The sequence below is a fragment of the Charadrius vociferus genome, unplaced genomic scaffold (genome assembly GCF_000708025.1).
Source record: "Charadrius vociferus isolate BGI_N301 unplaced genomic scaffold, ASM70802v2 scaffold15, whole genome shotgun sequence".
Taxonomy (NCBI): Eukaryota; Metazoa; Chordata; class Aves; order Charadriiformes; family Charadriidae; genus Charadrius; species Charadrius vociferus.
The window spans coordinates 1,059,157-1,084,177 of NW_009650064.1; the positions used below are offsets into that span (position 1 = coordinate 1,059,157).

The window sequence follows — 25,021 nt, forward strand, 5'->3', positions numbered from 1 at the left end:
AGAAAATGTGGTTTTGCTAGTTTTGTATGGTCAGCACTATGGTTAGAGTTCATATTTACTCAAAGCTTTATAAATATTATTCTATCTTACATGCTTAATGAATCCTTAATTTTGCTGTCCACAATTTCCTTATACAGAGCAGCTGACATCACTTCTTCCATTGGACACATGATGCCATACTCTTCACAGCCGTTCTCTTGGACCAGAGGATCCATTTTATGAGGATCAAACATTATGTTATTTGGCGTCACTAGCAGCACACCATTGACTGTACCCTAAAATGAGAGGGAAAAGAAGTGGTAAATTTTGTCCTTCATATTTCAGCTTATTCTCCATTGTTTTTTTTTTTGTAGGAAAAATGTTTCCTTTTTTTTTTCCCTAAGCATATTTAAACAACTTTATACAGTTTCTTCTGTCTTGCAGTCATCTAGAAGCATAACTGTTTCCTGGGGAAGCAAATTAATGCCACCTACTTTCCCAAAAGAAAACAGTTTTGTTCCTCGCAACTACTTAGTAGCTGGGTTGAGTGGGAAGAAAAAAAAAAAAAAAAAAAAGAAAAAAAGATAAACCCTTGAACCCTAGAGGATACGCTAGGCAGCTCCTCCGAGGCAAGGATACATCCTTCCCAGATAACCATGGGGCTTATTGCTAGTCTTACAAGAAACTTCAAGCATTGTCTAAAGACCTACCTCTTAACTCTTCTCACTTTCTACTACTTAATTAAAGAACAAAAAAAGAAAAAAAATCTTCAAAACCTGTCATTTATCTTCATTTTCTTTACACAAAAGAAACTGCAATATCTGATACAAGTCATTCTAACTTAACGGACCTGTTGACTGATTGGACAAATACATTTATAGATTTAAACTAGATTAAGAATCTTTAATATTTTCAAAGATGCAGTAGCATCAAGATGCAGCTTTGGATGGATTTAATCACAATGATACTGCTGCAGCACATGAACACAAATAGATTTTAAACTTCTGGTATGAAAAAGTTTGAAGAAAGTTGATACTCAGAATGAGCTGTAGGGTTCTTACACAATGCAGGTATTAAGCTAATTTACAACACGTTGAACTGTCTTTTTTTTCCTCCCTCCTCTTTCTTAAGTGCTAGAAAAACATGCAAACACCAACACCAGGTGCCCACTAAGGAAATTTATTAAACTGTTAGAACAGCAGAGTTTGAGCTAAAACTATGAATCAGAGGAAATCTAGCTTTAAGCAGAATGATAGCGAACCTTCACTTACAGATCCTGAATCCTAAGGACTTTACAAATTTAGAAAGGCATTCAAAACTTTTGTGCAAGAATCACTAAAGAGTTGCTTCACACGCTGCTGAAGTTTATCAGGAATTGATTAAACACCCATCTCACTAATAAAATGTTCACAGTGATTACGAACACTCTGTATTGGGAGGGATTGTTTGTTTTCAGCTTTGTTTTAAGAAGACAGATCAGCACAGCATGAAATACAACTACAATCCTTCCCAATTCCAGAACTTTGTTCCCAGCACTGCAATTGTCGATGACCTTCACAGTAGAAAAACAAAGATGCCATATAGTGAGCAGAAAATTGCAAGTTACAAAAAACAAACCAAAGATACTATTGAAGTCTATAGCAATAACTAATGGCATCACTATTAGAGAAAAATGAAAAGAGTCTCAAAAGCAGCTCAAGCATCTGTACTTAGTCGTTCAGTACCTAGTCACGTTTTATATGTGCCTTTTAGAGTACAAAGCATATGCTAAAGACTTCAAAGTCAGCAGAACATATTTACAGAATTCCAAGGTGTTTAAGACACTGAAACAAAACTGTCACTGGCATTTGAAGTTCAACAAGGCCAAGTGCAAGGTCCTGCACATGGGTCAGGGGAATCTCAAGCATAAATACAGGCTGGGTGGAGAATGCCTTGAGAGCAGCCCTAAGAAGAAGGACCTGGGGGTGCTAATTAATGAGAAGCTCGATGTGAGACAGCAATGTGCACTTGCAGCCCAGAAGGCCAACAGCATTCCTGGCTGCATCAACAGAAGCATGGCCAGCAGGTCGAGGGAGGTGATTCTGCCTCTCTACTCCGCTCTCCTAAGACCCCACCTGGAGTACTGCCTCAAGCTCTAGAGTCCCCAACATAAGAAGGACATGGACCTGATGGAGCAAGTCCAGAGGAGGGCCACAAAGATGACCAGAGGGCTGGAGCACCTCTCCTATGAAGACAGGCTGAGAGAGTTGGGATTGTTCAGCCTAGAAAAGAGAAGACTCTGGGGAGACCTTATAGCAGCCTTCCAGTACTTCAGGGGGGCCTACAGGAGAGCTGGGGAGGGACTCTTTATCAGAGAGTGTAGCGATAAGACAAGGGGTAATGGTTTTAAACTGAAAGAGGGTAGATTTGGGTTTGATATTAGGAAGAAACTCTTTACTGTGAGGGTGGCGAGACACTGGAACAGGTTGTCCAGGCAAAGTGTGGATGCCCCATGCTGGGAACTAGATGATCTGTAAGGTCCCTTCTAACCCAAACCATTCTATAATTCTATGATTTCTTTCTCAGTACTGTTTTGTGGAAACAGACTTTCCAGAAGTACAAAAAGGAACTCCAAGAGGATGACTGTCAACAGAAGTCTACATTTGGTTATATCCACTGTAGTCTAGAGAACAAATTTAACATGACTGCAGAAGTCATTAAGTCTGCTCAGAAGAATAATTGCTTTTCTTTAAACAAAAATTACTTTTGTAAATTCAGCACATAATGCAAAAAACAGCATCATTTCTGAATCTGTGCTCTTCCCTTAATGACCATGCATGAAAGTGGGATTTTATTAATATTCTCCAGATCTGACCCAGAAAAGTCAAGGCTGTAGCCTTGATGGCAGTTGGACTAGAAGATCATTGCAGGTCGCTTTCAAATGAAGTATTCTATTCTATTCTTTCATTACCCACATGTTGCACATGGATCTTCAAAACAGTCAGGATTGGGGCAGGAAGTAAGGCTGCATGACTGCTTTAGCCAAAGTGATTTAAATGTTCGACACCAACTTCTAGAATTATGTATTACTCAGTAGAAGCAACCAATAATCAAGTTCATTGGAGAACGCATTTCCAGACTAAGGTTTTGTCTTCACTTCTTCACAATTTCATGAACCTTCCTTGATAAATTAAGTACATAGGAAGTGCTAAAGCTTTTGAGGCAATAAAAGGAGATGACATTTTTCTATTAAGGGGTGAGCTGTCACAACTGACATATCACCCATGTCAAAAAGGTCCCTGGTTTTATTACACAAACAAACAAAATCCAATGCTTTATCTGTACTTGAAAGCAAGTTCAAGGACTTCTTCAGTTGGCAATCCAGGTCAAAAATTGAGTAAAGAACATTTTATTGCAAAATAAGTTAAAAGTTTCATAAATCAATTTTACATTGCTTATCTGAACATTAGAGAGCCCAACATTAGAGTAACGTGTATGAAGAACAAGTTGCACATCTCCTCGTTTCAGTTATCTTGCTTCAGCGTCAATTTAACAGTTAAGAAAATACCAACTTATCCCTCCCAAACCCCATAGACCAGGCTTGTCAGTATCTTAAAGAAATGCTATCACATCAAGGACAGAAGTCTGTTTCCAGGTCAAATTTGAATGTGTTTAAAGAAACTGCATAGCACCTTGTGGCATTTAGACTCAGACACTGAGAAACAGTAGATATAATCTTTCTGCAGGCGAACGTTCAGCCAAAGAAGTGTGCAAGACAACTGACTACATAAGGAAAACAAGTTTAAGAGACCTTCTGTTGTAAATGGAAGCTTCCTAGAACAGTCTGACAACAACCTGTCTGACAGCAGAAAAACCCCAAACCTGTACAACAGGCAGTTGTCCTTGACACGTACAGAAGATTCTGAAGCCTACCTCTGCAGCCTCAATCAAAGACGGAGCTAGAAACCACTTATCTTTGTCTTAGAAGAAATCCTCAACACCAACAGGTAAATACTCAGCATAAAAAATAATCTGGAAGTGTAATTCCATTTAAAATTTATTACACTGATAGAGAAATAGAGAATTAAACCTTTAGAACTATCAGGCTTTTATGTGTACTTGATTAAGAAGCTGATCAAGCATTTCACTTGCAATGACTATAAGGAGTTGAAAGATTTTACAGGTATCTTGAAAACACTGGCTGTACAGCTCCTCAACAGAGATGGCCTATTTCATTGTTATCTATTTAGAAGATGACAGGAGGCAGACCAATGCAACATTTCTGGCTCTCAAGTTATTTGATATTGTCTACAGTTACCGTATGAACACTTCAGGGTACTTCTCTAGAGAAGAATTGCTGCCCCGAATTTACAGGCTAGAAATTAGACTCTTAATAATACACTAAACATTATTAATATTTCTGTCATTTTTTATTATATTAACCAAGGATCACCGAATGTTAACCAAGGTAGCTAGGTAAAGCTGAGGTAACAGCCAGATAAAGAAATATTTTGTTTCATCACAAGTTTCAATTATTCTTTTTCAGACATGCCCATGTTTCTGCCACTTCCTCTAACAGTTTCTGTGACTCCGTTACAAGACAAATAGCTTCTGTCTTTACTACCTTCTAACTTGTTTGCAAGAGAAAAGCTTCCTTAAAAACCTGTGGAACACATATTACTCAAGATATGGAATTTCTGGCACAGACAGAAACCAAGTGCTATTGATTCTATGAGGGAAAAAAAAAAAAAAAAGGATAACATCAGAACAAAACATGTAAGTGGGAGCACATGTGCCATTTGGCCAACCACTGGTCAAGAATTGCTCATTACATTATGCTAGTCTTCCCTGAAAGATGGAAACTGAAGCAGTTCTAGGCTTTGAGAGGTAACGCCACAGTTCTCAACAAGTAAAGACAAAAATTACATATTCTCTTTAAAGGGGATTACCTGGAACTTCATTCCCTTGTCGGTTTACCATTATAGATCAGACAGATTTCTATGTTAGCATTCCTACAATACATATATTTCAGAACTATTGTCAGAGTAAACCAGCGATGAACCCTTCAGCATTTTAGTACCCTACACATATTTTAGGTTCTGAACAGACTTTGCTGGTTACTCATACCCATTTATGTGCTATGGCTGCAGATCTCGCAGTTGTTCTACAAAATACCTAGAAATAGGCAACACTGATGCCAGGAAAAACCCCTACTGCATACTGTTCTTTAGTGACTTACTTTTGACAACCTAACCTCCCCTGCCATTTTACAAGCAGTGAAGACAGCTGAGAGCCTCAGGCTCATATTTTCAGTATGAATATATTCTTCAAAGTAAAGAATAGCACATGGGCTTCTTAAGTGAATCCCTTCCTATGCCCCCACCTACTCATAGCCACACTGGGATATGAGCCCAGCTTCTCCTTTGTGCTCATGCTCTGTCATGCTGTGTCTTCAGCACAGATCTTTTTGATGGTAATCAAGTCTTTCTTGAACATTTTAGAAACAGCTCTTCGACTTGATTTTATACAAATTCCATTTTCAAAATATTTTCACAAGATTTTTTGTACCAATAACATGGCTAGAGAGAGACAGATCAGCAAAACAAAGCACAAGCATAAGCAAAAAGATTGGGCAATGGCATGCATACTACAAACTCCTACATGACTCTGGTACACTGCCACCATTTGCTCTAATCTTGTACTTCTCTAGTCCTGGGGGCGGGGGGAGGGCAGGAATCAGCTCAGTTGCTGATAGAGGACCACGGGAAATAGTTTTTTAGGACATCCTCCACCAAATAACCGATGACTGGTTTCTCTTGGACCATACTTTCTAACTAGTTGTTGCGGAAAAAAGTATCAAACACTTTGTCAGTGAAACTGAAGTAAAAATTAGACTCTGCATATAGCTACTAAGTAGTTCAACATGATACTGTTACAGGGAGTTCTGGTTCTTGAACAAAACTCCCCAAAATTCCACTTGGAGAAGTCAAGTTTCCTATAAGATGGATTCTAAAGACATGAAGTGAATTTCTATTCAGGTAAAGTTCAGATTTAACAGCCTCAAGGAGAAATGCTGATATGTTATTACTGAAAACCATGCAGACACACTAGGTTATTAAAAATAGATCCTTTCAGTCTTAAAGCTGGTCCAGAAGATATTAATCCAGGTAAGTAAAAATACACATATTGAAACTAGATTAAACTGCACCTGCATGCAGATTTTCAATTCTGAATCAGTTTTAACTTCCTTCCATTAAAGTTTCTTAAACCACGGGAAGTGGGAGCTTTAAATCCTATACAATATCTGAGACAGAAATTCAAACAATCATTATAAAGGGAGGATTAGAGTCAAATTTTATGACATTGGTGACCCCAAATATTAAGATTAGGCAGTTCAACAAAACACACTTTTATGAAGGTCTAAAAAGACTTCTGACAAGCAAGTTTCAAACAGAAGTTTCCTCTAAATAATTCCATTACGTTCTTGAACACACAAGGTAGAACAAAAACTGTAATTCACAATTTATGAAGCTTTTATCATAAAGATAACAATTTAATTTTATTCTCTGTTTCTTGTAGAAGTTTGAAAAAGAGGACACTGATGAGGTTCACTTCATGAACAATGTTTGTACTTTTTGTGACCATATTTCCAGGTTGGTGTTTTTTCTTTTTAAGCGTTAGTATTATTAATTTTCCTTTACCTACTACTTTTCAAACCAAGGGAAGTAAACTAGCAAGCATAAGAAATAACGAAGAATTTCAAAGCTCCTCTATTAATTTCAGATTCAGTCAAGCAGACTGGTTAAGATACCCTTTTCTGCCTCCAACAAACAACGCAAAGAATGAAAAACCAGAGCAGCATACCCTTCTACAAAAGAAGCAGCGTGGCTGCAAGAAAGGGCATGCCTACAAATGCAAGGAGCAGCGAGTAAGCTGTGACTCTGCAGCACACTGGTTACACTGATTTGTTGTCTGACCAGGATGTGGCATATTCACATCACCCTGTTTCTAACTGTGTCCAACACCCTGCCTCTAACAGTATCCATAACCAGATAACAGAGAGCAAATATTATAACAGAGCAAATGTTTCCAGGTTCCAGACACTGCATTTCAGAGGACTCCTGTGTGCTTGTCCAAGAAGTCACAGGTGCGACTAAAACCAACTCCAAACACATACAGAATAAGCAGTTTTGAAAAGTGAGGAATGAGACAGTCCTACCTTAATGCAAGCTCTTTCACATATGTAAAATTAAACACATTGAAAAATAGGCTTTCACTAGATTTTAGTTTACGAGCATCAGTCACAGTCATAACTGAGACTTCATATCTGAAGTCCTATAAAACAGTTACCTATGAGCTTCAAAATCCCTTCCAGAGTGGGAAGCAGAGGATGAGTCTTTTAAGCTTTCTCCAGAAAACCTTTCAAGATTTATCACCCCGCATCATCAAGAAATGCATCAAGGAGAGGACAAAATGACATGCCAGAGGACATTCCCACCTCATGTGACACAAAGGCTAATTACATGCTAAATTTATGAAATCTGGCACTCAAATCTGAGCAGGTTAGCATTCATTTCTCTCCCCACCCACCTCTCCAAGTATGGACTGATACTGCAGTGGATTACACAACTCTTTAGAAACAGAATTACCCTTGAAGCTCTCAGAAAATAGGCTGTAAAAATCCAAGTCAAAGACAGATGCTGTGAACGCTCCCCATAATATTCTGATGAGGAATTACAGCACAAAAATAATATGCTGTAAATTTTAACACTAGACTGTATTTTTCCAGTACAGCCAATTTCTAACAGAGGCTCAGAGTTCTCAATTCCTCTACAACACAGCACTTAAAACTGAAAGTAATGAGTTGACCAGGATCAAACTAAAAGAAGTCACCCAGGGAGAGAATGCAAGGAGTGAAGCAAATTAACTGCAAAGTAGAGCAAAGTAACAAGAAAGCTTTTCCAGCACTCATCTCACCAACTTCTAATACTTCACTTTTGCCAATATATGTGTACTGTCAAAAGGCTTCAAGTCTGGACATATATAGATCTGCAATCCTTTCCATCAGCAAAAAAAAAAAAAAAAAAAAAAGAATTAAATGCAGTTTTAGGAGATTCTTAATCTGTTTATCATTAGTGTAATTTATCTACAGATCTATTGCTGAGCAACACAATCAGCAGCATTTGTGTATATAAATCCAAACTTCTTGAGTTTCTTTACATTCATTCAGCTTCAGTGAAAGGATGATTTTTCATGATTAAAGTGTCTAATCATTTTTCTGTGGGGTGGTAGAGGAATAATTTTTTTTTTTTTTTTCCTAAAGCATTCTGAGGTAAAGTCTTTTGACATCACCTCAGTCCCTTTAGGGAAGTCTGTGGAAGACTTGTGCACCTACAAGCTGAATGTAACTTAAGTGCCACTAAGCTGAAGGCATTTGTGTGATGACACTACTGAGAGAACTGCAGTTAGTACTTCAAAGAAAAAAAAAAAAAAAAAAAATCAAGATTTCTACTATACTATACTATACCAAATAAAGAACTGTTTACAGAATCAGAGATCAATTCTGTTCACGCTGTTCTGCTTTAGGAAAACAGAAATGAAGCTACCCAACTACACATTCCCTCGTAATTTAAGGCATGTTCTTCTCCACTGTAAGTAAAAAGAACTACTTATAAGAGATAATCACATAAGGAACACACCTCATGCCCTCAAGACAAGGGAATCCCTTAACAGTATGGCTACAGGGAAGTCTGTCACAGGTTAATTGTGCAGAGTCCTGCACTTGGGTCACTTGCTGTAAAACCACCCAGCAGAAAAGGACCTGGAGGTATTGGTGGACAGCCGGTTGAATATGAGCCAGTAGTGTGCCCAGGTGGCCAAAGAAGGCCAACAGCATACTGGCCTGTATCAGGAATAGTGAGGTGAGCAGGAACAGGGAAGCCCCGTATTTGGCACTGGTGAGGTCGCACCTCAAATACTGTGTTCAGTTTTGGGCCTTTCACTACAAGAAGGACATTGAAGTGCTGGAGCACGCCTAAAGGAGGGCAACGAACCTGCTGAGGAGCCTAGAAAACAAGTCTTATGAGGCGTGGCTGAAAGAACTAGGTTTGTTTAGCCTAGCAAAAAGGACACTGAGGGGAGACCTTATTACTCTCTACAACTACCCGAAAGGAGGTGGTAGAAAGGTGGGGCTCAGTCTCTTCTCCCAAGTAATATGTGATAGCACAGGAGGAAACAGCCTCAAGTTGTGCCAGGGGACGTTTAGATTGGATATTAGGAAAAATTTCTTCACTGAAATGGTTGTCAAGCATTGGAACAGGCTACCCAGGGAAGTAGTTGAATCACCATCCCTTGAGGTATTTAAAAGACAGGTAGACATGGTGCTGAGGGACATGGTTTAGTGTAACTTGACAGTGTGAGGTTAACAGTTGGACTTGATGATCTTAAAGGTCCCTTCCAACCAAAACGATTCTATGATTCTGTTCTATGATTCTAATGTACTTTATTTTTTACATCCTGTACAGTAACAGTAAAACCTGAACGTTTAAATACCTTGCCATTAGTGATGTACTTGCAATTAATTTTTAGAAATTTCTCTGTAAATGCTTCCTCCTCTTCGGAGGTGGAAGATACCACTCTTGTAGGACGAACACATGCATGTGCTGGTGAAGCAACTGACTCTTTCCGTTGGACTCCATCTGGATCCTAAAAGGGAATACAAAAAGAAAAGAGAAAAGAACACCACAAACTTAGCAACCTGATTTTTTCAGTATTTTCTGTTGTGTAACTTTTCCTCTTTTTCTTTGACATGAAAGTAAATGTAAAAATAGGGTTCAAAATCCACTGCAGTTTACAGGATTGTTTTGACCTGAAAGTCTATATAACTAATGAAGCACAGCCTAACTGGCCCATGATAAGAAATGCAAGTAGGAAAAGATACGTAAAATCAACCTGGGAGTAAACAACAAAATAATCATCAGAAGTCACATAAGGAAACCATCCAATATATTATCACATGAAAAATTTGAGCAGAAGTTAGCAGAAAGGATTATTTTCCAACTTCAATAACAGTCCTATTAAATGTCTTCTATTATCTGTCCATAATATTATACGCTACTTTATGTTAGGAGGTCTGCTAGTCCAACCCTGTGTTCAAAGTAGGCCTATGCATCAAGTTGCTCATGGTCTTTCCAGCTGAGTTTCAAGGATGGTGATTCCACAGGCCCCCTAAGAAACCTGCTCCAGTGTTTAACCACCCTCTCATTCTGAAAAATATTTTCCTGTTTTTTTTAACCAGGACCTCCTTGTGCCTCATTTGCTTCTATTCCCTGATCATCTTAACGGCTTTCCAATGGAGTCTCTGCAGCATGTCAATCTTTGTCTTGTACTGCAGATGCCAGAAGTGGACACAACACTGTAAACTGCAGCTTCACAAGACCCCTAAACAGGTGAATAACCACTTTCCCTAACCTGTTGGTATTCCTCTGTTATCTGCCACCTGGCATGTGATTAGCCTTCACCATCACAAGTGGACATTGTTCAATATGTCCACCAGGACACTAGCCTCAACCCCTCCTTGGCCCTTGGTCTTTTTCTGCAAAGCTGCTATGAAGCCAGCCAACCCTCACCCTGTACTGCCACATGGGGCTCTTTCAGTCCCAGGCAGGTCTTAGTTGTTGTTGAACTCCATGAGATTTCTGCTGCTTCTTTTCTCCAGACTCTTGATCTCCCTGATGAGTAGCCCTGGTCTTTTTCTCCAGTATATTTTCACTTTCCCTAATTTTTGCTGCCCCACTGCCCCAAGCTTGCTAACAGTGCATTCTGTCCTCTGTCCCACCACTCAGGTCACGGATGGGCAGATTATAAACAATATTAACCCCAATAGGAACCTTCAACGATTTGTAACTGTCCTCCACCACAGAAAACAAACAACGAAAAATAACCAACCACACACACAAATGCTTTGAACCCAACGATCCTACCAATTTTTCCAGCCCATCTTGTAGCCCACCCATTCAGTTCACATTTCCCCACTACTGTAACAAGAGTGCTTTAGGACAGTGTCAAGGGCCTGGTTCTAGTCAAGGTAACACGCACTGCTCTTCCCTCATTTGCTCAGCCAGTTGTCTCGTTACAGAAAGCAATCACTTTGGTCAGGCATGTAAATTCACTCTGGCTGTTCCCAACCATCTTTGTCTTTCACATGCCTGGATATAGCTTCCAGACGATTTCCTTCATGACCTTCCCAGGCAGGTAATAGGAAGAGTTTCTTATCTTACTGTCTTACTGTACATCTAACAAAGTAGTGAACATGGAATCATACCAGGGACAGGACAGACAGTGAAAAAATTGTTTTCAAATAAAAGCTACATGTATAGTAGACAGACTGGACCAAAGCCTATTTTGTAGTCACAGCAATCCTGTTTTCGAGCTTAACCAACATTTAAAGACTTCCATTTCACAGAATCACAGAATGGTTAGGGTTGGAAGGGACCTCTGGAGATCATCTAGTCCAACCCCCCTGCCAGAGCAGGGTCACCTACAGCACATTGCACAGGATTGCGTCCAGGCGGGTTTTGAATGTCTCCAGAGTGGGAGACTCCACCCCCTCTCTGGGCAGCCTGTGCCAGTGCTCCACTACCCTCAAAGTAAAGAAGTTCCTTCTCATGTTAAGATGGAACTTCCTATGTTCAAGTTTATGCCCATTCCCCCTCGTCCTATCACTGGGTGCCACTGAAAAAAGACTGCTCCCATCCCCCTGGCATCCTCCCATTAAGTATTTGTAAGTATTAATAAGATCCCCCCTCAATCTTCTTTTCTCTAGACTAAAGAGACCCAAGTCCCTCAGCCTTTCTCCATAGGAGAGATGTTCCAATCCCCTAATCATCTTCGTTGCCCTTTGCTGGACCCTCTCCAGCAGTTCCCTGTCCTTCTTGAACTGGGGAGCCCAGAACTAGATGCAGTACTCCAGATGCGGCCTCACCAGGGCAGAGTAGAGGGGGAGGATGACCTCCCTCGACCTGCTGGCCACACTCTTCTTGATGCACCCCAGGATGCCATTTGCCGCCTTGGCCGCCAGGACACATTGCTGGCTCATGGTCGTCCTGTTGTCCACCAGGACTCCCAGATCCCTCTCCACAGAGCTGCTCTCCAGGAGGTTAGCCCCCAACCTGTACTGCTGCATGGGGTTATTCCTCCCCAGATGCAGCACCCTACACTTGCCCTTGTTGAATTTCATCAGGTTTCTCTCTGCCCAACTCTCCAGCCTGTCCAGGTCTTGCTGTATGGCGGCACAGCCTTCTGGCGTGTCAGCCACTCCTCCCAGTTTTGTGTCATCAGCAAACTTGCTGATGGTACACTCTATCCCTTCATCCAGATCATTGATGAATATGTTGAACAAGACTGGGCCCAGTACTGACCCCTGAGGGACACCACTTGTTACTAACCTCCAACTAGACTCTGCGCCACTAACCACAACCCTCTGAGCTCTATCTGTAAGCCAGTTCTCAATCCACCTCACTGTCCATTCATCTAACCCACACTTCCTAAGCTTGCCTGTGAGGATGATGTGGGAGACAGTATCGAAAGCCTTGCCAAAGTCAAGGTAGACAACATCCACTGCCCTCCCCTCATCCACCCATCTAGTCACTTCGTCATAGAAGGCTATCAGATTAGTCAGACATGACTTCTCCTTGGTGAATCCATGTTGACTACTTCTGATAATCTTCTTTTCATCCAGGTGCTTTGAGATGACTCCCAGAATAAGCTGCTCCATCATCTTTCCAGGGATGGAGGTGAGGCTGACCGGCCTGTAGTTTCCTGGCTCATCCTTCCTGCCCTTTTTGAAGACTGGAGTGACGTTGGCTATCCTCCAGTCCTCAGGCACCTCACCTGTCCTCCAGGACCTTTCAAAGATAATGGAGAGAGGCCCAGCAATGACTTCCCCCAGCTCCCTCAGCACACGAGGGTGCATCCCATCAGGCCCCATGGATTTATGTATATCCAATTTATCTAACTGATCTTTAACGTGCTCCTCGTCAACCAAGGGATAGTCTTGCTTTGCCCAGACTTTCTCTGTTACCTGCAAAGTCGGGGTCTCACAAGGACTGGCCCGAACAGTGAAGACAGAAGCAAAGAAGGCATTTAGCAACTCCGCCTTCTCTGCATCATCCGTCACCACAGCACCTGTCTCATTCAACAACGGGCCCACATTTTCCCTAGTTTTCCTTTTGTCTCCTATATACTTAAAGAAACCCTTCCTGTTGGCCTTGACATCCCTCGCCAGGTTCAATTCCAAGGCTGCCTTGGCTTTCCTTGTTTCCTCCCTGCATACCCTGACAGCATTCTTGTATTCCTCCCAAGCAGTCAGCCCCTTCTTCCACCTATTGTAAACTCCCTTCTTCCACCTGAGCCTTTTCAGAAGGTCCCTGCTCAGCCATGCAGGTCTCCTTCTCCCCTTGCCTGATTTCTTTCTCTTTGGGATGCACTGATCCTGAGCTTGGAGGAGGTGACGCTTAAATAGCAGCCAGCTCTCTAGAGCCCCCTTACCCTCTAGAGCCCTTTCCCATGGGATTTGCCCAAGCAATTCTTTGAAACGATCAAATTTAGCCCTCCTGAAGTTTAGGGTTTCAACTCTACTTGTCATTTTGTCTATTCTACACTTAATCCTGAACTCTATCTTCTCATGATCGCTGCAGCCCAGTCTGCCCCCAACCTTTACATCCTCCACCAGTCCCTCTTTGTTTGTCAGTATCAGGTCCAGTAAAGCACCTCTCCTTGTAGGCTCCTCCACCACCTGAGTCAAAAAGTTGTCATCAATGCACTGGAGGAACCTCCTGTACTGTACGTGCCCGGCTGTGTGGCCTTCCCAGCAGATATCAGGGTAGTTGAAGTCCCCCATGAGAATCAAGGCCTGTGATTGTGAGGCGATTCTCACCTGTCTGTAGAAGGCCTCATCAACTTCCCCATCCTGAAATACAATTTCATATGTAATTGCTATTTTTAGTTACTAATAAAATATTACTATTTATAAAAAATGTGAACTTCTATGTTCCCTTTAGTTTTCTGCTTTTCTGTTCAGTTCTATTCACTAGCACAGATTGCAGCTAAATGCCTTCAATCATATCCAGGAACATTATGCACAATTGTTTTCGGTTCATCATCTCTCTGGCAGTACTTTAGCCTGCATCTTTCAATTTTAGTTATAAAGCAAACAAAACCGCCAAAACTACTTACAGAACACTGAACTGAACTTTGCTGAAAAAACTAATGAAGATATAATTAGAAAGCAAACTTCCTTGAGGTAACTTTCCCTTCTATATATGCCTTTCTCCTAAAAATTATGTGGTCACCTTTGTGATGCATACAACTTAGCAAGAGGCTGCAAAAATCCTCAGCTGACATCCAACTCCACTGTGAGTAGGCCAGCTATTTCTCCTTCACATTGCCATGCGACACAGAAGCAGGAATAACACTGATGGCAGACTTTCAAATTAAATGACGACACCTTTGTCAGTACATATTATTTTGAAGTGGATTTTAAGTTTTATAGGCAGTAAAGTTTATTGGATCTTCTCAAATACGTGAGGGCTGCTGTATGAAGAAACCCTTCACAAAACCCAGCAGCGTAAGAAAGGCCGAGTTCTTACATACACACTGACACTAAAAAACCTACTGAAATACTCACTGAAATCTTAGCTTAAGTGTAGCAATGTAAAAAAACTTAACAGGGTTATGCAGGTCTTATATTAGCCACATGCTGGTTTGTATGTAGCCACGTGGTTGTGTTAAACTACTCCAATGTTTGGTAAAACAGAAACAAAAGAACAGAGCATATCATCAGTTTATATTTTGCCTCAACAGAGGTTCAGATGCTGGTTAGTCATCTTACTCAATTTCTAGCAGGAATTCATCAATTTCAATGACCATAGCACAGAGAGAAGACCCCTTTACATTATACAGGCAGAATAACACATACTTTTTACCTTGAAATGTGCTTAAATTTAAACTGCAAATCTGGAGTCAAAATAGAAGGAGAGTGAAGACGACAGACACCAATACAGAGCATTACAGAATGTATGCTAGTATTTCTCTCGTTCATAAGGATAGCAATCAGCAAAGAAAAACATGGAAAACAGGTGCTATGATGAAGAACAAAACCCTCCAGCCTTAACTGCTCAAATAGAAGTTGAGTGCTTTTTGTGGTGCTGGAGACACTGTCTGGAAAACAAAACCACACACACAGACACAGAGTCCGCACTGACAAGCACAAGTGATTTCTGTTCTGCGCTTTCTTTTGACAAACTCTATCTATTAATATCCCTTCCCTCCTTACATGTACTTTGAAAGACCTGAGAAACAGAAGCTTCCATAAACACTCTACTATATATTATCACATTGCTCATTTGTTTGACTTTCCCTGAAGCATTTAAGAACTCCTTGTAGTGATCCATGACATGTCATGAGATGCACAAAATAGTTCTGCAACAATACAGTAAGTGTCAGTTAAATGAAATTTAACACTCAAATTGTTTCTAACATTAAACTGCCTATATTAAACAAAACAACCTTTTGCATAAGAGGATTTTAACTTTTAAAATATTTTAATCTACTTTGTTTCTTCTACACTTTCAAGCTTTTCTCTCTGCTATGTGTATATAGTCAATAAAAAAGTTTCAAATAAATTACAGGTATGGTTACTCATTAAGCCTCCTTATCTACTATATGCAAACAGGCATATACAAACTAATTCACAAAAGGAAGAATATGGTATTTTTCTGACACAGGATCTAGTGCACTGTAGGAAGAGCTCCGATTCCTAGTAGTGAAACTAAGAAATTTCTCTCAAGTAACTTCTCACAACATATGCTATATGGGTAGGCCTATGGTAGCATGTACAGTCATTCTGAGACCAATACAGAAGAATGTATCCTTGCAGACTAGTCTATTTAATGTGCTACAACAGCTTCAGATTGCCATAAAACATAAAAGAAATTATTCAGTACAAGTGACAGCAGATACGTCATGAGAACAGGCATACTAGGTCAGCTCAAAGGTACAACAGCAAAACCAAATAGTATTTTTCATTAGAAGGGTCAACACAGCTTTTGCAGCTTAGGAAACTATTCAGCAACAATAAAATACCTTTAGATTTAAACTTATCTGGACTCACGTCATGCAAGCAAATAAATAAATAAATGCTTAAAATCTCAAACCTTCCTAAACTTTGAGCATACAGAATCCTGGAGTAGACATTTGACAGCTTGACTGAGCACTACCAAGAAGTGCTATCAAAAATACTTGTTATTTGAGAGAAAAGATAGGAACAACTGGGAAAAAAATAGTAGTGACATATCAAGAAACATCTTAATAAGGTCATAATCGCATAAATTGCAGGGAAGCTCAGGCTCCAATACTGTATCTTCCTGGTTGGAGTTCTCCCATGGAATTCAGCTGACAGAAAACCAGTGTTCCTGGAAAGACATGCTTTTATAAAGCTAGCTCCTAAAAGCTAGCTCCAAAAAACTACATTTGAGCTGAATTACAGAGCAGCTTTGATGGCTAAATAATTGTAGCATTTGAAGATCTACAAAGGTAGAGGGTAGCCCTTCACTGAAAAAGACTTGGTTGTGGGTTTTTTTGTTTGTTGTTGTTGGGGGTTTTTTGTTTGTTTTCTTTACTTTGTTCTGCTAAATGAAACCAGAGAATCCCCTCCTGCACTTCTGCGGGGAGCTGGGGGGGAGCGCTTACCTTTTGGCTACTTGAGCATTGTTGCCAATGTGTCATTGCTACAAAAACTATCAATAAAGTTAGAGACAAATGTTTAACTAGTTCTGAAAGGTAACATGCAGAAAAGCAATAGAAACTAGTATTTAAGATTTCAGTGTGCAAAGATAGCATTTTGCTACAAATAATTTGCCTTCAAATCAGTTTTCATATAGAAAACCGTCATTTACAAGATTAAAAGCTTGTATTTACTTTTTTAAAAGGTACTATTTTACTTTTCAACTCCAAGTGTTGTAAAGTACTTTCTCCCCAAAATGAAAGAATAGTTTAAGAAGAAAGCATAGCATCTGCAACATTTATCTTGTAAGGGAAAATTAATGTCAAGGACAACAGGTATACCTACATTTACTGTAGCCTTGTCAAGCTCTGCTTCGGAAGATGTAGGTGATAGGGGACTTATAGGACTTAGAGAGGGGGAGCTGTCCACACTAGAAATGTAGTCTGGGTCAGGAACATACAAAATCTATAAAGAAGATATAATGTAGTTAGAAGTTATGTTTTCTGGTTTACTTTAGATTTCCCACCAGTTCAGGTATATTTGCTACGCTTTCTCAAAATAAGCTATGCAAAAGTCATTCCTTCTCCCATTAATTTTAACAGAAATTACGAGTCGAGGGAATAAATAATACCACACAAAGCGCTTCTTAATTTTAGTTTTTAAAGCTTCTTAAATGCTATCTTGAGGTAAGATTGATTTTTAGTCATAGTAATTGAGGAAAAAGTTCAGTTATAAAACATTAAAAGTACACAGAATGCCAGAAACACTCAATACAGTGTCTGAGGAAGATGTGCCCGATTATTTCTCTTGCTATTACTCTACTATTTGAGCAATGAAGAAACAGGCTGTGGAACAAGTTCATAGATGTAGCTCTTAGCACCGAATGTACAAAACAAAACAAAACCCTGAAGTTATACAAGCCTTAAATACATTACTTTGGCCACGGTAGGCATTCAAGCTACCAAGATGAAGTTTTGCAGCAATCAGAAATAAACACAGGATTTTTTTCAACCAGAGGGCTAATACCAAATGGCCAATGGTTAATACCATAGCTGACCTATTACTTGTTTCCAGGCCTGGCTTTCAATGAGAAGTGAAAAGCACAGGAAAAAAGGGAAAGAAAAAGATATAAGCAATAGTGACATATAAGGGAATGATAGTTCATATACTGCTGGTAAAGACAGCAAGTTTTCAGAGTGGAATAGAAACATTACTCAATTTATTAAAATAGAACTGCAGGCAGTAACATGCAGTCAGGAATGTTGTTTGTAAGCTGTACCCTGAATTTGTCTTCTGAGCTACAGTTGGTAAATAGCCTGCTATGTTTGCAAAGTAACAATTTAGCTTGTACCCTAGTCTTATTATACCATTAAATATATCTAGTTTTAAAAGTTCTCTGATCTTATTTAAGAAAGACAGGTAGCTTCATTACATGTGCCCTTTTTACGCGGTTATTTAACAGGCACAAGAAATTCACAAGTTAGAGAAAAATGAAAAACTCTTTTACAAAGCCAATAGGAAAACCAGTAAGAGAAGTACTTTAACACTTTCTCTGGTAGAGATGAGAAATATAGGGAAGGAGGTCTTTGTTGGATAAGTAGCATATATAGTGGAATAGTACCTGTCCAGGAACGACTGCTCTGGAGAAAAGCTTATTTAATTGAACCAGTTCATTGGGTGTTGTATCAAATTTCAAGGCAATACTGTTTAAAGTATCTCTTGATTCCACCTGTATCAATTGGGGAAAAAAAAGAAAAAGAAAAACAAACTTGTAAGCAGTTAGTTCAAATAGTGGCTTACAACTTGCATCACATGTATATTCACCGAGATTTTCACAAACTTTAAGTCTTCATATCTTACGATTGCCAAAAAAACCTCCAAACAACCAAACCTCAACATACCTACCGCCTAAATATTAGTCTATTCAACCCCATATAAGGACACCTGCCTCCCCACCATGCTTCCAGGTGGCCAGAAGCATCAGCTGCACGCTCCGAGCTGTAGGCTCAGCTATTGCACCAGAACACTATTGACTGGTTTCACAGAACCCTTCGTTCTCCCTCTTCAACGCCTCAGCTCTTCACTTACAGAAAAGTTGAAGCAATCTCTATAAACGTGAACACACTCTCTTCCTATTGAAATAAGCTTCTGTTAACCTGATTTCAAGTAAAATCCATCATTGAGATAAAAAGCAAAAATACTGAAGCAAAACAGGTCAACCAGTACGACAGCAGATGGAACATAAGCACTTTGAGTAGGTGATTCCCGAGTAAGGAAAGGATTTTTTCCAAGCTCTTATTTGCACCCCCGTCTCCCAAAATGTACTCAGTATGAACCAACAGAAGAAAGCAAATGGATAAAAAAAATATACAGAGAGTATTTCAGAATAAAGAATATATAGCAAGCATTTAAGAACAGCGAAGATGATATGCCATGGGAACATACAACCAAAAGAAGTTTATTGCCTAACGGCACAGGGTTTCTTGACAATTACAGGAAAGAATGCTGTCTTTTAAATTCCCTTCTTTTTACTTAATTTTCAAGGAAAAAAAATAGGGGGGGGAGTGAAAAGCCCAATGAAGAAAAACATGGGTTTGTATGTTCTACAAACAACTGTTTTGAGAAAGCCAATGGATATCATTAGCTGACTGCATACCCACTTGGTATCTTCTGCTCTTCACCGAGTTACTTAACAGAAATGTGGGAGGATCATGTCTTGTACGCCTTGTCAACTGTTGCTAGACTTAAAGGTAGATATCCTTTATTTCTGCTTGAATGATTGAACCAGGGCAGAAAAAAAAAAACAACCCCGAGGGTAAGATGAGGGGAGGGAAGGAAAAGTCTCAGAGCATGCATCTTTTAATAGCTTTTGGTACTGCTTGCTCTGAAAGTAGACCTTGACCTTACACAGTCACATAGAAGGCGGCAGCATTTGGAACCAAGAGACTAAAACGTTTTATTTCCATAATTGTACTGCAGTGGAGGTAAGTAATAAAACATACATTGGGCTAGCCTGCTTCCAACCGTATTCTATCATGTACTGTTCCAGCTGAATCAGTATGTTCCACATAACTATAAAGCATTATATGTTTTGTTGTCCATAGAATGTAATGAGGCACATTCATTTTTCACAGAGGCAGCAAACATTTTGCCAGAGTGGAAGAGTATGTATCCACATGTTATAGTATTAGTTAATATTGGGTGATTAAATATTTAATATTTTAATACTTTTTATTTGCATTCCGAGAATAGCTGGCAGAGTTTCTATTGGCAGCAAAGCAAAAGAAGTACATAAAAAGTTAAATAATTGCTCCTCAAAAGAAATTCCCACTTAAATGTTCCAAATCTTAACACTGAACAAAACACTAGCCCCAAAAGAATTTAGGAAAAGTGAATAAAGAGAAATATTTTTTTATTTTTTTCCAAAGTTTTGTCATGTTAGGGAACACACATTGACAGTACAGCAATAAAAGTATATAACTAACAGATATAAAGAAGCAAACTATATTCTTTAAATAGAGAAGCAAGTCGTCCTGCAAGAAAGTGTGCTACAAGTATAACGTACTTTGAAGGCTGTTATAGTTCGACAGATTAAAAACAGAGGGCAGTTTGGGATACTAACATTACTAAAGTTCACAAGTAAGAGTTAAAGAATTTTGTAAAGGTACCTTTGTCAGCCTAGATTCATTAAAGAAAAAAAAGAGGTAGGTATTGCCAAAGAAATGGCAATTAGCTTTAAGATAAATTTCTAGTTCTATTATGACAATTCTTTATATAGGAAGCCATTAAGCTAAACAAAGCAACAAACATCTCTCTCTACTGTATTTCAGCTATGAAAGTCTGTATTGTAGTACTTCTTAGTACCTCTTACCTCAGTACTGTATGATCACACAAACATCCGAAAAACAAGAATATTCTCATATGCCACTTTTAAATTGTTACTAAAGCAGAAATCAAAACAGGACCCTAACTTGACCAGACATGTACGACTTGTTCCATAAATAGTGACAATTATATAAAATGATATAAAATAAAATTAATTAAAAGCATTCAATTAAACACAAAAGACCTTTAAGAATGCATTCACTCTTTTCAGCAATAAAACCATCTACTGAGATCTCTTGGCAACTGAAGGGTTTATCTTGCAAATCACAAGCACAAGAAATGCAAATATAAGCTTCCTTTTCTTATTTGGCTATAAAGTTTGCACAGGAAAATCTACACACTATATGGGATTTCAGAGACCAGCACTGATACCTTCTTAAAACAAAGAAACTGTTCATGTAATAAAGATTGCCTGAAGTATCTCCCTAAATTCAAAGGCTGATTTACCAATTCTCAGGCTTTCTGCAATTAAAAAAAAAAAAAAAAAAAACACAAAACAACAAAAAAACCCCCAAACCAAACAGAATCTGAACTTCCAAAAGCTAAGAGAATAACTTTGTGGAAAAGCACAATTTCAGAAGTAACAAAAAACCCACGCCACCACATACCACAGCCACCCCCCAGCTTCTCCAATCATTTTTTCCCCATCAATTTAATACTGGAAGAGAGGACAAAAAGTAAATCCTCTCCCAGGAAACAAACTTTCTATACATTATTCATACAGCTATTTCAACGCTATTCTGAATGTTAAGAATTTTATATAAATATATGTATATTAAAGCACTATACTGAATCTTCATGGGACAATTTCCCCTTTTGAGAAGGGAGAGGGATGATGAACAGTCATTACATTGTTTCATGATTTTAACAGAATGGCAAGATTTGTTAAAATACAAGTAAACCTCGGAAAAACAACCACCAGACATGTGAAAACACTGTTTTACTCCCTGAAACAATCTGAAATGGACTTGATCAGGGTAGCCAGTGCTTCGAAGCGGCTCAATATAGAACATACATTGGCTTGCTTCCTTCAGTCTACTGACCTGAGTATAAAGATTGAAAGATACTGATTAACAGAAACATAAAAAGAAAACAAGAATAACTTAGTCAGGACTGCGTTAAACTTTTAAACAATGCACAAACTCTGCTTTATACAATAAATTCTGTTGAAAAAGGGCTTCTTCAAATATAAGTAGCTTTCCCATCCTCAGTAGCAAGAGCTTCTAGTCACCAACCCTTATGTAGAGATAAGACACATAAGGCCTTACTACCTAGTTAACTTCTACCTTATGCAGAAGGGCAACAAAGCTGGTGAAGGGTCTGGAGCACAAGTCTTATGAGGCTATAAAGTTTGCACAGGAAAATCTACACACTATATGGGATTTCAGAGACCAGCACTGATACCTTCTTAAAACAAAGAAACTGTTCATGTAATAAAGACTGCCTGAAGTATCTCCCTAAATTCAAAGGCTGATTTACCTTTGAAACAGTTGAGGGAACTGGTTTGTTTTTTTTTTTTTTTAGTCTGGAGAAAAGGATGCTCAGAGGGACCTTATTGCTCTCTACAACTACCTGAAAGGAGGTTGTAGCAAGGTGGTGGTCGGTCTCTTCTCTGAAGTAACAGCAAGAGGACAAGAGGAAAAGGCCTCAAGTTGGGCCAGGGGAGGTTTAGATTGGATATTAGGAAAAAAAAATGTCACCAAAAGGGTTGTCAAGTATTGGAACAATCTGCCCAGGGAAGTGGCAGAATCACCATCCCTGGAGGTATTTAAAAGACAGGTAGACGTGGTGCCTAGGGACATGTTTTAGTGGTGGTTTTAGCAGTGCTAGGTTAACAGTTGGACTTGATGACCTTAAAGGTCCCTTCCAACCTAGATGACTCTATGATTCTATGTAGTCACATAAGTATATGAATAAATCTAAAATTGTAAGTTAGCTACAATCAGCTTTTAGAGATATGACTAGATGCAGAAAGAGCCACACCTTCCATGTTCCCTTTCCAATAAAATCCCAAATCAAACACTCTCTTCAAATCATTGTGTCACTATTTGAGCAGAGGTACATCCCATAACCCCTTTTCCCCTTATGGAGCACTACTTAAACACCTGTGTTTGCCAGGTGTGCTTCTGTGCATGAGTAGACAAAGAGCTTCTGAGTCACCACTATCTATGGTTCAAACTGCCTTCATTTCTGTCAGTTTAGCAGCTGACAAAATTCTCTACTGATATTTTAATGAACTTACTGTCATTGCATCTCAACAACTGGACTTCACTCATTCTTCCATTAAAAATTATACATTGAATACATATGAATCAGAACGCACTAAGAATTTTTTTTTTTAATAATTTCAAGACTAGTTGTCCAAGAACTAGAAAACAACAAACCAATGATTTAACAGTATTAAAAGGAAGTAACAAAATTGAAGAGATGGGAAGACTAGAAAGAGGTGTGAGGACACAACAACTTTGGTGTTGTATCCAAGCCTTTAGAAATATCAGATTATGACTATATTAACTAATTGTTAATAAGTCTAATTTCTATAATATGCCACATCAGGAAAATGGAATTTGTAAATATCATAAAAGCAACTCCAAAAATAATTTTAAAATTAGTCAAAAGATACAACAGATAAAGTAGTATGCCATCATTATAATCCACATATTCTAAATTACCCCAAACTGGGAAAAGACTATGACAGTGGTGCACACCAGAAGAGAGAACCTTTAGCACTATCCAAGCTCTCCTAGGATTGAAAGTGAAATCCATTTATTCTAGAAAGATACTAGCAGATACCATTTCTTTGTTCTCAAAATAAAGATGTTCAGCAAGTCATTACAAGAAATTCTAAGTATTGATGTGGATTTGAAGTCTAGTGAACTTTCACCTGTTTGATGGTCTCCACAAAAACACTTGTCACCCACATCCCTTGAACAAAGAAAGGATCAAAAATTCCTCCTTGTTTTACCTTAAGAAGCTGACTTCAGAAGCCCCTGTAGTTTTGTTCTCAATATACATATCTAACTGGTTTCTAACCAAAACAAAAGTGTCTAGACACAGTTTCCAGATCTTGGACTTACCACTATGAAACTGGGAAAAGATCACATGTAGGAAGACCAGTAGTTCAACACAGAGGACTCTGTCTTAAAACTCAGTCTTAAGACTCTGGTCTACTACAGGCTTGTGGGACGTTCATTAACTGATATCAGGCTCTTCGCATGATCTTGACAACATAGCAGATAAACACCTAACACACAGACTATCACAGGAGAAAAGCACAGCCTTCAGTCCCCAGAGAGTTAAAAAGGTGGGAGTGGGACAGGGGAAGGGAAGTCTTACATTGGAGGATCCAACACTGACAAACCAGATCATCTGCTACTATTGCTCACTCTTTTTTTTTTTTTTTTTCTTCTTTTTAAACAAGAAGTGCTTTCTCAAGTGCAATAGGCTATACTGGAAAAGTCTGTAAATAGCCAATTATTTCCTTTTTCTCATCAAAAGGAAGAGGGGGTTAGAAGGCTTCTGTTGAAGTCATGCAACTGCTAGTATGCTGTTATTGGTGATCAGTGGCCAACACAATCTGCTTACGCTCCTTCATTGATCTGTAGGTGTCTCTGCTAACACCTGTCGGCAGACACTGGTTATGTTTGTACAATATGTAACACAAAAGACTTCTAATGCAATGTTAATATAATGAAATTATGTCAAATAAGCAACGCAAAAATGTTATTTTCACAACACAAAAAGGACTAAAGAAAGTTCTAGCTAGTAACAGTAATTCACCTAAACTATCTGATCTCTTGGTCCTTTGAGCCTGCTCACAGGCATCAGCTGTCTGCAGAAGGGGAAATTAGCTTGGAGCACCAACTGTGAATTCTGAAAAAAGCAGATAATAACAATTTGCATCTAATCTGCTGACTGACATTCAGAAAAGGAGAAACTATAATATCTTTTTAAAATAATATATCTGTTCACTGTCTAAGCAATAACAGTGAAAACAAACTAGAGTTTTCTGTATCCTTTAGAGGCAGTCACTGAACATTAACTTAGTGGCATTCTTTTAAACCTGCTGGCCTGGACTTACTTCCTTCACTTAGAAATACATCTGTTGATATCTTCTTGCTGGTGCTTCATATAGAACACTAGTTCCAAGTTTTTAATGCTTTGGGAATTTTAGATTAAAATCTTTAACATTAACTACTATTTGGTTTTAGCTTTAAAGAGGAAATATTTTTTATTGTTTATTTGTCTCCAAAGTAATGATTTAAAAACAAAACAAAACCTGATGCCCCAGTGAGATTCTCTCTCACTCCAAACTTCCAGAATGCAAATAAGCCCTTCCCTCCTAAAATGCAGTCACTGGAAAAGCTAACACTTTAAACTATTACTTAAAAAAAA

General features: G+C 38.9%; 1 protein-coding gene across 2 annotated transcripts in view; it reads right to left on the reverse strand.

Moving 5' to 3' along the window:
* OXR1 (oxidation resistance 1) overlaps positions 1 to 25,021 on the reverse strand; it is a 146,031-nt gene that overhangs the window by 42,850 nt on the left and 78,160 nt on the right. For both annotated transcript variants that reach the window (XM_009891803.1, XM_009891802.1), the window contains exons 3-6: positions 18,363 to 18,470; positions 17,093 to 17,206; positions 9,511 to 9,663; positions 91 to 275 (exon numbers count right to left, since the gene is read on the reverse strand). In XM_009891803.1, coding sequence (XP_009890105.1) covers positions 91 to 275; positions 9,511 to 9,663; positions 17,093 to 17,206; positions 18,363 to 18,470 — 560 coding nt within the window. The remainder of the gene's footprint in view (positions 1 to 90; positions 276 to 9,510; positions 9,664 to 17,092; positions 17,207 to 18,362; positions 18,471 to 25,021) is intronic.